Genomic DNA, 13,271 nt, shown 5'->3' with positions numbered 1-13,271 from the left:
GGGGTGTGCCTTTTTTTTTTTTAAAAAAAAAAAAAAAAAAAGGCAAGTCCCTTGAATTAAAGTTCAGGAATTGTCAAAACTAAGCTGTGATTTTCAAATCCGCTTATCACAACTTTGGAGAAGACAATGGAGGTATCTACTGGGCAGGAGGATGCTTCCAGGGAGCTGGAAATATTTTCTTTCTTGATCTGGGTGCTGTGTTCATGGGTGTGTGATTTTGCAATAATTCATTAAGCAGAACATACATGAGTTGCACCCTTTTTTGAGTTGTGTACTCTTCTGTACGTATATTAGATTTGAACCAAAAAAGAAAGACAAGTGCCAGAAGTTCTGTAACTCTGAAGGTGACTCAGCACCACTGGGCGCACAGTTACTGGTTAAGGTAAGAGGGCTGCCTCCTCAAACTAGCCGAGCTGGCCCCAGCCTGGGGTAGCCCCTCGATAATCCTTCTACCTAAGCACCAACCGCAAGGTAGGATTATGGATCTCTCTCCATCTCTCAGCCTCACAGAGCACTCTGGAGAACAGAGAATGCGTCTATTCCTCTCTGAATCACTGGTACCTGCACAGAGAATGTTCCAGAAATGTCTGTGGAGGGAGTGAGGATGAGAATGAGGGGCTGTGTGCAAACACTCAGTGTGTGAGGACCGTGTGGAGATGGCTGTTAGCAGAGGTGGGGGAACGAGGGGAGGGAGGGGAGACCTGGGCTCGGTGGAGGGGTCAGCAGGCTGACCTGGGTGTGGACGGGATTTGGCGGTTGCTGTGCTCCACTCCTGAGGAGGGGGTGGCCTGAGTTTCAGTGCTGTTCCAACTGCCACTTCCCATGTGGCACAGGACTTAACAAGCCTCCCTGCTCTTAGAAACAAATGGCATGCAGGTCATTTAAACTGGTCAGCACTGGCCCTGTTAGCCAGCCACCATTTCCCTTTCCAGAAGACGGGAAATGTCAGGGAACAAACACACGTTTCCTTGCTTATTTTTTCTGGACAGTGAGGAGAAGCCTTGGGAAGAGAAGCTATTGCCAGAATGAGCGCTGACTTACCGAGCACAGTCAGCTCCGCTATCTCCTTCAAACAGGAGTTTCTGTAGGACACAGCCTTGGACAGCTGCCAGAACCCCACAGGGACCACCCTGCAAAGAAGGACGCACGTCAGTGCCTGTGAGAACTGACCCAGGGCAGGGCCACCTGCTCCTCCAGAACCAGCCTCCTCCAACAGGTTACAGAGCCTCAAACGGGGGTCTCCTGCGTGGTGACTCCTTCTGTGAAGTGCTGACCCTGAGTCACAGAGAGGGGGTGACAGAGGCCCAGGTGCCCATCGCTAGAGGAAGGAGCAAAGTCTGTGGTGTGTGATGGGGGGAAAGTGACTCTTCACAACCCATCAGGGGCTGTCACCACGGGTGTCCAGGCATCCAGAGACATGTTTCCACGTCCACAGCCTGACGGTGTCAACTGTCTACCCAGCCTTCAAGGCCCATCCTAAAGGCCTCCTCCTCCAGGAAGGCTTCCCTGACCATCTCAGCCAGAAGCAAGCCCCTTGGGCAGCCTCCGCTTGTGTAAGCAATCTTGTTCCCCAGCCGGTGGCCTGCCTCAGCACCTAGTAGGTGTGACTTGGAGGGAGAGGGCTCCTTGAGGAGCTCACCCCTGTAGGCATCAATAAGTACAAGGACTGTCAGAGCAGGGGCCGTGGGTGCCCTTGAACTCGGGGTGCAAGAAGATGTGCTTGGGCAAGTTAGGGGCAGAAGCGGGTGGTCTTAGGGTTCTTCCTCAGGCAGTGTGGGGCAGGGGGAGGCTCCTGGGGCTTGAGAAACGGAACCTGGATAAGCTGCCAGATTTTACAGTTATCTTCTGGCCCTGAAAATGTGTATCTTGGCAACTGTGTATAAGCCATGTTCAAATCCTGCCACAATCTACCTCCATTTCCCTGTCTTATATCATATCCTCCCCGCACACTTCTGGTCCTCACGCTTGGTACTTTTGCCCCTTCCTGCAGTCCCTGTATTTTCACACAGCCTCCCTTTGTTCATGCTGCCCTCTGCCTCCAGTATCCTTTCTCCAGCTCTACCTGCAGAATCGTCTCTCGGTACTTAGCTTAAGGACCCTCTCTGGTACCCCTGAGCAGACACAGGCCCCCTCCTGCTCCCTGTCCCCTCCGGCACCATGCACCCCTCACGGCAGCGGTCATGTTGCCCCGCTCTGCTCTGCCAGCCACACGTGAAGTTCCTGCCCTGGGTGACAACTCAGCAAATGAGGGGCTGGCGCAGGCAACACCCACAGGATTTACCAAACTGGGGGACATGTGCCCCTGTCCATGATGGGCCCACAGCAGGGTCCCCGGGGGGCACTTAAAAACAACCTGCCTTGTTCTGCACGATGCCATATTTTAATGATGCTGAGTCGTTAAAGGAAAAATTCTGAAGTTTCCACTCTTCGTTGAAACAGCAAAAGCTGGAACCAAACAGAATGGTCTTTATGTCCTGTCAAAAGAAGAGAGAATTGTATTGGTTGTTTTAAAAGCAAACAACAGTACACTGCTGGGTGTTTGCATTCCCACTGGAGCTGGTCTTGAGTTCTAGCAGGGTAGTCTGTTTTCTTTTTATTTTGCAAACCCATTCTTCTCGTATTTGAGGAGAGAGAAAATGGACCCTCAGGGTTTTACCTCTGGAATATCTGTAAACCTTACCAGCCTGTGCTGACCCAGGCCAAAATCTTTTGAGCTTCCTTAGAAGTTCCTTGATACACAAAATTTTAGTTTTACAAAAGACCTTGGAGGTTCTTGACTGCACATTATAATTACCTACAGAGCCCTGAACAATCCTGACGCTCAGGCCCAGTGCCAGGCCAACTAAAGCAGAACCCCTGGGCGTCGGACGCTGGTATCTGTACTATTAAAAGCTCCCCAGGTGATTCCAACGTACAGCCAAGTTTGAGAACTGGTGCTCTAGCAAACTGTGACCCATACGCCAAATCCGACCCTCCACTTGCTTTGTAAATAAAGTTTTATTGAAACACAGCAATGCCCATTTGTTTACATATTGTCTGTGTTTTCTTTTACATTACAATAGCAGAGCTGTGCGGTTGCAACCAAGAGCCAAAAATACGCTATGTAGCCCTTTACAGAAAACGTCTGCCAACCCCACACCGGTACAACCCCTTCCTACGTGTAAGGATCTCCTCTGCAACATCACCGGAGAGTGGTCCCCCCATAAACTTGGCTTGAACACTCCAACCACCAAGTGACGAGGGTTCCCACCACTTCCCAAGGCAGCCCCTCCATTTCTTCACAGCTCTGTGTTCTCAAAACTTCTGGCCGATATGGATCTCCCGTCAACCCAAGCCTCACCCTCCAGAGCCCCAGAAAGTGCCAACCGCTCCCCACTGACCAGCCCGTGGATGGGAAAGCAGAGCCTCGTCTCCACTCGCCCCTTCCCCGTGCCGGCTGCCTCTTCTCTCTCCGCCATGATTTCATATCCGGGAGTATATGAAGGGCCAGCACGTGGATTCTGTCACGACCCCCTCAGACCGTCTCTTTCCAGGTCATATCTTTCCTACAGACTCACGTTTCCCTCTAGAATCGGTTCTTTTTTTTTCTTTTCACTAAGTACAGGGAAAATCTCTATGACAGAGCGTTTGTCTACACGTCACCACACGTGGGCTGGTGGCACACAGGAGAGAAGGGTGGGTAAATTCGTCTGTCAGGGCTTGGTTCCCCTTCTTGCACCAACTACAATCATCCATGTATTTGGACTGAGTTTCCCAAGAGCCTAGACACTATAGGACCTTGAGTTTTCTGGCTGAAGCCCATGTCTATTCTCTCAATCACAGAATGACAGCTCCCAGCTAGGCAAAGTATGGTTGCCAGGTCACAGGGTTACGAGCCTGGAAACCTGGGTCCTGCTTGCTGTGGCTGTGGATACCACGTGTCCTGGGTCCTCCTTTCTCTGTGTGGGCCTCGGTTTTTTCAGCTGCTTTGGGAGGTGCTACTACTGGGTGGTCTTTAGAGGCCTCTGAGGACCCTTCCCGAAATAGCGGTACCCACTGCAAAGAATCATAGCCCTGTGGCTACAGACAACCAAAGCACTTACTCCCAGGCTTGGGGCCACTTAACTGTGTGCCTGACCCTCTCCCTGTGGTTTCAAAAGAAGGAAGGGAAAAGGAGAAGAGGATGGGGAGGGACGAAACCTCCAGAAAAACCTGACTCTTCATCTGCGGGCTGAGCAAATACTTGGTAAAGCGGGAAGAGAACAGGGTCAGCTGTGTCCCCAGGAGTTTTATTTTCCCCTCCTGGATCCTGGCTGAAAAGCCAGTGGAGGACAGCAGGGGCAGCATCGCATCCCGCAGGAACCGCAGGCCACGGAGAAGGGCAAGGCCCTATGGCAGCAGAGATGGTGAGGAATGCAGGACATCCCCACAGAGGAGGCTGCTGAGGCCAGGAACCGGCTCCCGAAGTCCCGTGACTCCAGGGGGTCACTGGTGTGAACCCAGTGGCGCTGAGGAATTGGTAACACTTCCCTGACCTTCCCTCACTGCAGCCCAGCCTGAGCCCAGCTCAGGGGACCAGTGCAGGAGCACAGTCAAGCTAATGAGGACAATTATCCAGTTCCCATCGCAACCCTGGAGTTACCGGTTGCGGACATGGTGAAGCAGAGCTCTGGGCCAACAGAAAAGCCGGATTCCGGAATGTTTGAATGGGAGGAGGTTGTATCCTCACCTCTTGTCTCAGAGAAGGAGAGGGAGGTGCCAGGACTAGGCCCTCGTTTTCCTGACTCTCCGTTCAGGTCTTCTTCCACATCACATGCAAATCTCCATTTTAACAGTGACTGAGAGATTATAACGGGATGAATGGAGCCAGAGAGATGAAAATCACCTCATCCACACTAACTCAAACCCAGACGCCTTCAATTCACACCAACTCAAATCCAGACACATCACCTCGCACTTTCCAACTGACACCCACCTTTGCCACTGAGAGGTCGATGGGCTTTGACTCTACTTGCAGCTTGAGCATCGATGGCACTGGAGACAGGATGACTTCTTCCCTTAGCAATTCATCCTCCACATCCTCTGAAAGACAACCGTGGCCACGTGAGCTCCTTGTTATGACTCACAGAGAACAGACTAGGAAGCCGTTTAACACCCAGGACACTGATGAGTCTTGAGGTGGCTGGAATGAGAGGAGGGCTCCTCCACCACCCACCCCCTGTCCCCGCCGAGGCTTCCCAAGCCTTCATCAGAAGGAGAAAGGCAGAGTGAGAGCCCTTGCTCTGTGTCACCCCACGCTGGTCCCAGGATGCTGGCAGATGGGACTTGGCTATCAGTCCACTAGAAAGCTCTGCTCGTGGACATGCAGAAACAAGGGCCTAGGCCTAAGCTGTCGAGTCAGGCCCAGAAAAGCCTGGCTCAGACACAATTCTTACAAAAGGTGGGCGTGACCCACAAATCTGTCCCCCTGAGGACAAACACGAAGATGGCGGAATTAGGAAAGAAAATGCCGCCCTTCCTGAGAGAATAATAACAGTTATAATAGATTATCACTATTGTGGCTTTCATTTACTTACCATCTGTGCTTTATCATCTAAGCCCCAGAACAGCTTCCACGAGAGAGTAAGTATCATCATCCCCATTTAAAGATGAGGAAACTGAGGCTTAGAGAAGTGAAGTAACTGACCAAAAGTCACACAGATGGAAAGGTGCAGAGATAGAACATAAACCCAGGCCGACTCCTAATTGCTCGGCCATCCTGCCAGTCAGACCTCCCTGGACCTCCAGCCAGAAGGGAAACTAAGTCACATTCTCATAGCTGGGGTGACTGAGGCCCACAGAGGGTCCCAGCGTGGGTGTTGACAGCACCAGCCTGTGCCTTCCCAGCCGGTGAGGCTCCCTCTCGCCATCATACGCACTGCCGCAGCATCGACCAGAACCCTCAGATGCAGGACCCAAGTGAAAACAGCCCAAGGCAATTATGCTGGCAAAGCTGGGCAGGCCGGTCTCCAGAGAGCCTCTGGAGACTTTTTCCATCCCCCTTTCCCCAAGATTAAATGATTATTTAAAAAGCACGCCACACTGTATAGAAACCAACATTGCCTGCCATAATTCTGTGCATCTGGGACTACAGAAATGTCACGGTCCCTGCCCCGCATCTTCTGAGACGGTGTGCAAAGGCCAACATCCTCAGAACACGTGCCATAAATCTTATTCTGCAGCTTCCTTTTCTCCCCTGGAGGAGGACCAGGCACAGCACGAGGCTCGGTCCACCGAGATGGAGACAGATTTTACCTTCAGGGTGAAAACAAAATTTTTAAACAAGTCTGGAATTTAAGTGAGAACCTTTCTTAGTTAGGGTCTCTAAAAAAGCCACCCTGTGACCATGGCCTTACAAAAACACCTGAAATAAAGACCAGATGTTCACCCAGCAACACACACGGGTCTTGAAAACATGGCTCTGGGTAGAGAAAGTAAGAAAGCAAATGGGATGTATAACACAACACGATTTACATCCATCATAAACACATGCACACAAAACAACACTAAGCATTTTTGCAAGAACATACACAAGCAGAAAGAAATCACTAAATACGTGAGAGTGGTTGCTTACGGAGACAAGGGTCAGGTCATGGGAGTGTAGCATGAGGCTAAAGGGAAATCAGGAAGGAAAGGCAAGAGGGAGGCCAATGAGCAGGCTTTGCAAAGATCAATACTGAGAATGTTAATTAAGTAACAGAGATGTGTGATTAATCCAATCCTAGGCATCTGAGGGCCAAAAGAGACGGGGAGAGTAACTGAGTGATTCCGCCAGGCCCTGAAGGGTCCTTGTGATGCCTCAGCCAGACTGTTTCCTGGAGGCCCAGAGCGGGCAGGATTTAAGCCTATTTGGAGGCTTCTGTTTAGTCTAAGGCTGTCCTGAAGGGAACCAGGGCTGAAACCCTGGTGCTCTGCTTGAGCCCCATGAACTAAGTCTGAGGCTGGAGGCTGGGGGCCCAAAGGGAGCTGACTGATGGAGCCCCCAGGAACAGGCAGCCTGCCTCGGCTTCTGCCAGGAGGCAGCTGGCGCCTGTGCAGGGAGCTGGTTCAGGACCATGAGGCAGGTCCAGATGTGGCGGGATGGCCGTGCAAAGGAAAACAAAGCACTCCAGCATGACATGTTGGCCAAGCAGACAAAACCAGCTGCAAACGCCAGTGGCTTGAAAATGCTATTTTTAAGGCCCTGGTGTAAATGCCTGGTTGAAAAGAAGCAAGGGATTTTGTTTCCCATACCATTTCATTTCCCCTTTGGAGGAAAGCATATACATATATTGGCGGTACTTAATAGAGGCCCGTATCGCTCGTTCTCCAAGTTCCCACTCAGTACTTCACACTAACTGCAAGATATCTTCTCCTGGAAGCGCCCCAATGCCCTGGACTCGGGGTTCTCAGCACAGAACCCTTCCAGGCTTCCATTTTGATAAGACTCCATCGCCCCAACCCTCCACCCGGGACCCAGGCCAAAACCTCAAACCTCTCCCACACGCCACGCTGCTCCAGCCTCCAGACTATACCGCCTCCAGAATCCTCATACGCTGCCCCCCGCCTTCTCTCCCCACTATTACAGGAATGTGTTGTCATTTTTCTATTTGTTCATCAAGCACTTTACTGAATACGCATAGATGTGCCACTGGTTATGTGGGACGGAGGAGGTCCAGAGATGGTGAAAACACCACCCCTGCCTTCAAGGAGCTCACTGCCTAAGAACACGACGTTAGTGCTAAAATGCAGACGGGTGCAAAGGTTATAAGAGCAGAGGGGAAGAGGTAAATAATTCTGCCTTAAAGGGTCAGGGAAGCTTCCCACAAGAGGTAAACATTTGATCAGGGTCTTGAAATACCCATAGGATTTCCCCAGATAGAACAGGGCTCCAGGCACCTCTTCTCTGGACTATTCTAAGAGACCCTCACCAGTCTCCCAAACGTGCAGACTCCTGCCCCTAAAGTCCATCCTCCACGCACATCCAGAGATGGCCTCAAACATCGTTCGCTTCACATCTCTGCTTGACAAGACCTTGCTCATCCGTCAAGCCCGGTCTAAATGCCAGCTCACTATGGAAACTTCTGGAACCCACCACAGTCTTGGCCTACTCACCTCCTGAAGCAGTGAGGAGCTGCTGGTCATCCACTTTGTGTGTTGCTATCGGGGTCACCTCTATTCCTTCGTCTCACCCAGCCCCACCCTCCAAGAAGGCAAGGCCACTTTTCATCACAGCGATGAAAAGTGCTTTTGACAGCCCTGTATGTGCCCAGGCATGTACTGCTAACCAAAGTTTGCTGACTTGAACCAAAGAAAGATGAGTTGGGATGGGGAAGGGAATGCTACTCCTTGTTTCTGACTCCCCACCCCAAACTACTCTTCCCCTTTCTCTGGGTGACTGGGTCGCATGCCCTCTTATCTTTTATCTCCGTCGTCTTCTCTAAATCGTCAGCTGAGCCACCAGCAAAGAGGGGTCGGCCTCCCTCCGGAAAAGGCACGCACACTTCAAACAGCTTGGTTCTGAGAGAACTGCTAAAAGCCCTCCTCCCAATAGAAGCCCTCTGGGGTCCCAAGGCTGGGGACCGCCTCACCTTATGTCCACACAGGAGTGGCTTTCATTAGAAAATCTTAAAGGCTTCACAGAAAGGCTTCAGATGCCAGCCCTTCCCGGCTCCGGCCTTCATTCTGCACAGCTGTGTGCCCAGTGAAATCTGCCCCTTCCTGGGTGGGCCAAATGATCCCACCAGCCATTTCTGATGATTAAAACTCTGAGGGGGCTTCCCTGGCGGCGCAGTGGTTAAGAATCCGCCTGCCAATGCAGGGGACGCAGGTTCAAGCCCTGGTCCGGGTTAGTTGCTCCCACACGCCGCGGAGCAACTAAGCCCGTGAGCCACAACTACTGAGCCTGCACTCTAGGGCCCGTGAGCCATAACTACTGAGTCCGTGTGCCACAACTACTGAGCCCACGTGCCACAACTACTGAAGCCCGCGTGCCTAGAGCCCGTGCTCCGCAACAAGAGAAGCCACCACAATGAGAAGCCCGCACAGTGCAACGAAGAGTAGCCCCCGCTCGCCACAACTAGAGAAAGCCTGTGCGCAGCAACGAAGACCCAACGCAGACAAAAATAAAAAAACAAAAAACAAACCTCTGAGAAACTCTTACCTCTGAGGAGAACTAAGCAGAATAAACAAACCTCTGCCTCCATCATTCGGAGGCCTGCCCCTGCCTTTCAACTTCATCAAAGCAAACTGTCAGACAGCATGTCTCGCACAAGTCACTTCTAAAGGGCGAGCTGCTTTCCTCCCTCATGTTAAAGGGAGTGCTGAAAAGGAGACGAAAAGGGTGTGAGCAGCTCTCAGCTCTTGTACGCCAAAATGGCCCAACAGGTAAACAGCTGGTGTCCAGGAGGAGACCAAAGGGCAATGGCACTCAAGCCTCGTCCTTTCATGTCTGGTCCTTGGTTGTCCTCCTTTATTCTATTCTTGGCTTTTGCCAAGGCCTGCAAACATATCAGTCTTTGGGGAGTAGAGAATTCCAGAAAGAGAAAAAAGATGGCTTCAGAACGAAAGAGTGGACGGACATGTTCTTATTTAGATCTTGCAGAGGAGGTACACAGATGTATACACATGTGAAAGGGCACTGAGCTGAACACTAAAGGTTTGTGCACTGATGCGCCTCACGATTTGTATTTTACACCTCAGTGATACGTGGGGGAAAATGTTTAAAGGATAGGCTTCTCCAGACAGAGATATACTAATATTCTGACTGAGCACTGTCTTCTAGAGACTTCTATAGGTTCTGAGTAACCCTAAAAGAACCTGCAAATGCAGAAAAGGTTTTTCTGCCCCCTCTCTCCCAGTGTGGATCTAGAAATGTCCAGACTTCTTATAAGGATTTCTCCGGGAGAGATAGGCAGTGGAAGACGGATTTGGACATCGACCAAAAAAGAGAGAAGCCTGCTCTACTCATCAGGCCAGCCCCTCCTTCCTGAGGTCAGGTGGGAAGAAAGGAGCCCCACCCCCAGGCCAGCAGAGAGCGCTACCACCCACTACCTCCCAGGCAGACCAAATGAAGACCCCCTGGGCCCTGATGGGCACAGCACAGAGGCCCCAGTGGTACCCACCAAGCTGCAGCACACCCAGCTCACCGTCGACCTTGTTGGATGTTGGCAACTGATTACTCCTAGAAATAAAAAAAGGAAATGTCAATGTACCATAGGAGAATGACAGAGAAATGCAAATAGCAGAGAAGAGTGGGAGAAGTGCTGGATGGGGCTTCAGGAGGTGGGTTCTTTCCAGCTCTGGCCCGGTTCTGTGTATGCCTTGCACCAGCACTCTCCCTCACTGAGCCACAGGTTCCATATCGGATGGGACCAAATCACCTCTGGGGCGCTTTTCAATTCTGTACATACACACACACACACACACACACCAACCAATACAGGACGATGGACCCTGTAGTTTGACACTTCCCGAGAACCGAATGCAAGCTAATTTGCTGATGCCACCGTAATACCGCTGGGAAACACATTCACACGTGCACGTGCGCACACGCACACACACACACACACACACACACACACACACATCAAGTTCCTGCAATCACTGCACAGATTTTCTTATCTCACTTTTTTGTTTGTGTCCTTTCTCCCAGCTTTCTTGGAAAGCTATCAGCAGCCGTTTATCAGAAACCTCACGAATGCACCAAAGAATACATACTGCGATCCTGGCTTGTAAATTCAGAGATGTGCACACAGAGCTTTCTTTAAATGGCCCACCTGTATGTCAGCTCTCTTTGGATCTTTTTTCCCTCCAGCATGCATCGATAGGAACTGAAGCAAAATCATTTTTTTAAAAAGAATGTATTAAAAATAACAACATTACATCATCCCCTTGAAAAATCCATTTAAAATGTTAAAAGTGACAGCTCTTTTGAACGTGGCATTGAAATATATTTTCCTCCAACATCCTTGCAGGCTAAGATATGATTGAAGTAACAATCATAATCTTCCCACGGTAGGTTCTATTGAATTGGCTTCCTCCTGAAGATGTATGAAGGGGCGTGAGTGGAAGACCACGGAGGACGCGCAGTACCGAATCCCTGAGCACGTCCTGCTCTGGACTCCGGGTTTCTTCCTCTGGCACTGGAACACAGAGCTCCTCCTCCCAGCTCCCAGGCAGCCCCTCATCCTCCCGCAAGCAGCTAAGCCCATTTTCCTCAACTCAGAGCCACAAAATGCCTACACCCCTAGGCTACCAGGATTCTGCAAGTGTTCTTGTGGGGAATGGTGAGAGAACAAGCTGGAAAGGGGAGCTAAGGCACGGAGGGGCAGCAGGAGGGAGGGGAGCAGGAGGATGTAGAGGGGAGGGGGGGCCACACAGACACTGTGCCCCCCTCCCCAGGGCCCAGCAATAAGGAGCTGCACTTTCATCAGAAGCCTCTACCAGCCAGCCACACCTCGCCCCACCCCCATCCTCACTGCCACTAAAGCCGAGGACCTGAGTCCCATCCCTTCTATCCCCTGTGTCACTATTTCACCCAGAGACTAAGGCAAGGTGTCTGACAAGCAAGGACTGAGGCGCAGGTGCTAGATGCTCTCTAAAAGCCACCTTGAACCATTCTGAGCTGGGAACATCAGCAGAAAAGACATCTCTGGAACACCCTGATGGCAACAACATCTCTCTTGGGCCCATCTCTGCTCTCTGCCTCTTCGTCTCTCACCCAGATCATTCCCACAGCCCCCTAACAGGTTTCCTGACCCCCCGTGTGATGCCCCACCCCGTGCTGGTCCCCACATCTTCACATGGGTGTCAAAGGCATCTTTCTAGAAAGCAAACCTGACCATGCCACAGCCTGGCTGAAATTCTTCAAAGGTTCCCCGACATCATCATCCAGAGACATCATATTTATAAAAGTGATGGGAATTATAGCGGCAAATACTTTCTGATTCCTTTGACTGTTGCAGGCACTGTGTTAAGTGCTTTGCAAGCATCAAAAGTCATCTGCTCCTCAAAAGAGCCTTAGGAAATAGTCAGGGCACTGAGTCTCAGAGAGGTCCAGTAATTTCCCCAGAGTTACACAGCAAATAAGTGGCAGCACAGGGATTTGAACCTAAGCAATGACTCCAAAGATAATGGCAGCAACCATGACATACACTGCTTCCTCATAAGACAAAACCCAAGCCCATTAGTGTGCCCTCTGGGCTGCCTGTGGCCTGGCTACCTACCACCGCAGCATCACCTCCCTCTGCACTCTCCCACTCCACCTGCATGTCCTTCACGCTAACCTCTCAGCCCAGGCCTCCACCCTTTTCACAAGCTGTTCACTCCAGCTAGAGTATCCCTTGGCAAACTCACACTCATCCGCTACAGCCCTGTCGGAGTGTTACCTTCCTCTCAAATGCAGAGCATGCATTCATTCATTTCTTCACTCACTTAGCAAACATGTGGCAGCTGTCCAGCAGGGCTGTCTCCCTGCCCCAGGGAGACCCAGTTGTGTACAATAAACAGACATAAATTGCACTATGACATGCTGTGGTAGGCTGGATAACGGTCCCCAAAGATATCTGCATCCTAATCCCCGGAAATGGAAAATGGTACCTTGTATGGCAAAAAGAACTTTGCACATGAGATTAAGTTAAAGATCTTGAAATGGAAGAAAGTAGCCTGGATTATCCGGGTGGGGGCAACCTAATCACAAGTGTCCTTATAGGAGGGAGGCAGAAGGAGATCTGACGCAGAAGAAGAGAGGTAGGATGGCGATGGAAACAGAGGTTGAAGTGATGCACTTTGAGGACAGAAGAAGGGGCCACAAGCCAAGAAATGCGGGTGGTCACTAGAAGCTGAAAAAGGCAAGGAAACAGATTCTAGGTGTTAAAGGACGAGCCCTGCCAACACCTTGACTTTAGCCCAGTGGAACTGATTTCAGACTTCAGTCTTCCAGAACAGTGAGATAATAAATTCATGTTGTTTTAAGTCAGTAAATTGTGGTCATTTGTTGTAGCAGCCATGGGAAACTAATACACACAGTAAGAGAAACAATCAAGGAGGAACAAAGGACTGTGAGGTTCTCTTGATTGCCTCTGTATCCTGCGTGCCCAGCACCTAGTCACTGCTCCATACATGGGTGCCAATACCAGAGTGACCCTCACACAAGCTAGGTGACTCACATGGGTCACACAGCTTAGAAGTGCCAGAGCCAGGGCTCAAACCCAGGCCCCTGGCTCCAAATGCTCTGTGTTGCTCTTTTTTCTACTTTATGCTTCCTTTCCCTA

At 50.9% G+C, this 13,271-nt stretch overlaps 1 protein-coding gene across 1 annotated transcript in view; it reads right to left on the bottom strand.

Annotated features, from left to right (window-relative positions):
* MINDY4 (MINDY lysine 48 deubiquitinase 4) overlaps window positions 1-13,271 on the bottom strand; it is a 100,755-nt gene that overhangs the window by 39,148 nt on the left and 48,336 nt on the right. The window contains exons 8-11 of the mRNA XM_007466106.1: window positions 10,122-10,180; window positions 4,955-5,061; window positions 2,358-2,474; window positions 1,042-1,130 (exon numbers count right to left, since the gene is read on the bottom strand). Of these exons, the coding sequence (XP_007466168.1) occupies window positions 1,042-1,130; window positions 2,358-2,474; window positions 4,955-5,061; window positions 10,122-10,180 (372 nt within the window). The remainder of the gene's footprint in view (window positions 1-1,041; window positions 1,131-2,357; window positions 2,475-4,954; window positions 5,062-10,121; window positions 10,181-13,271) is intronic.

Source organism: Lipotes vexillifer, unplaced genomic scaffold (genome assembly GCF_000442215.2).
Source record: "Lipotes vexillifer unplaced genomic scaffold, Lipotes_vexillifer_v1.1 scaffold150, whole genome shotgun sequence".
Lineage (NCBI taxonomy): Eukaryota > Metazoa > Chordata > Mammalia > Artiodactyla > Lipotidae > Lipotes > Lipotes vexillifer.
The sequence above is the reverse complement of the archived record's forward strand: the minus strand, read 5'-3'. Positions and strand labels throughout refer to the sequence as shown.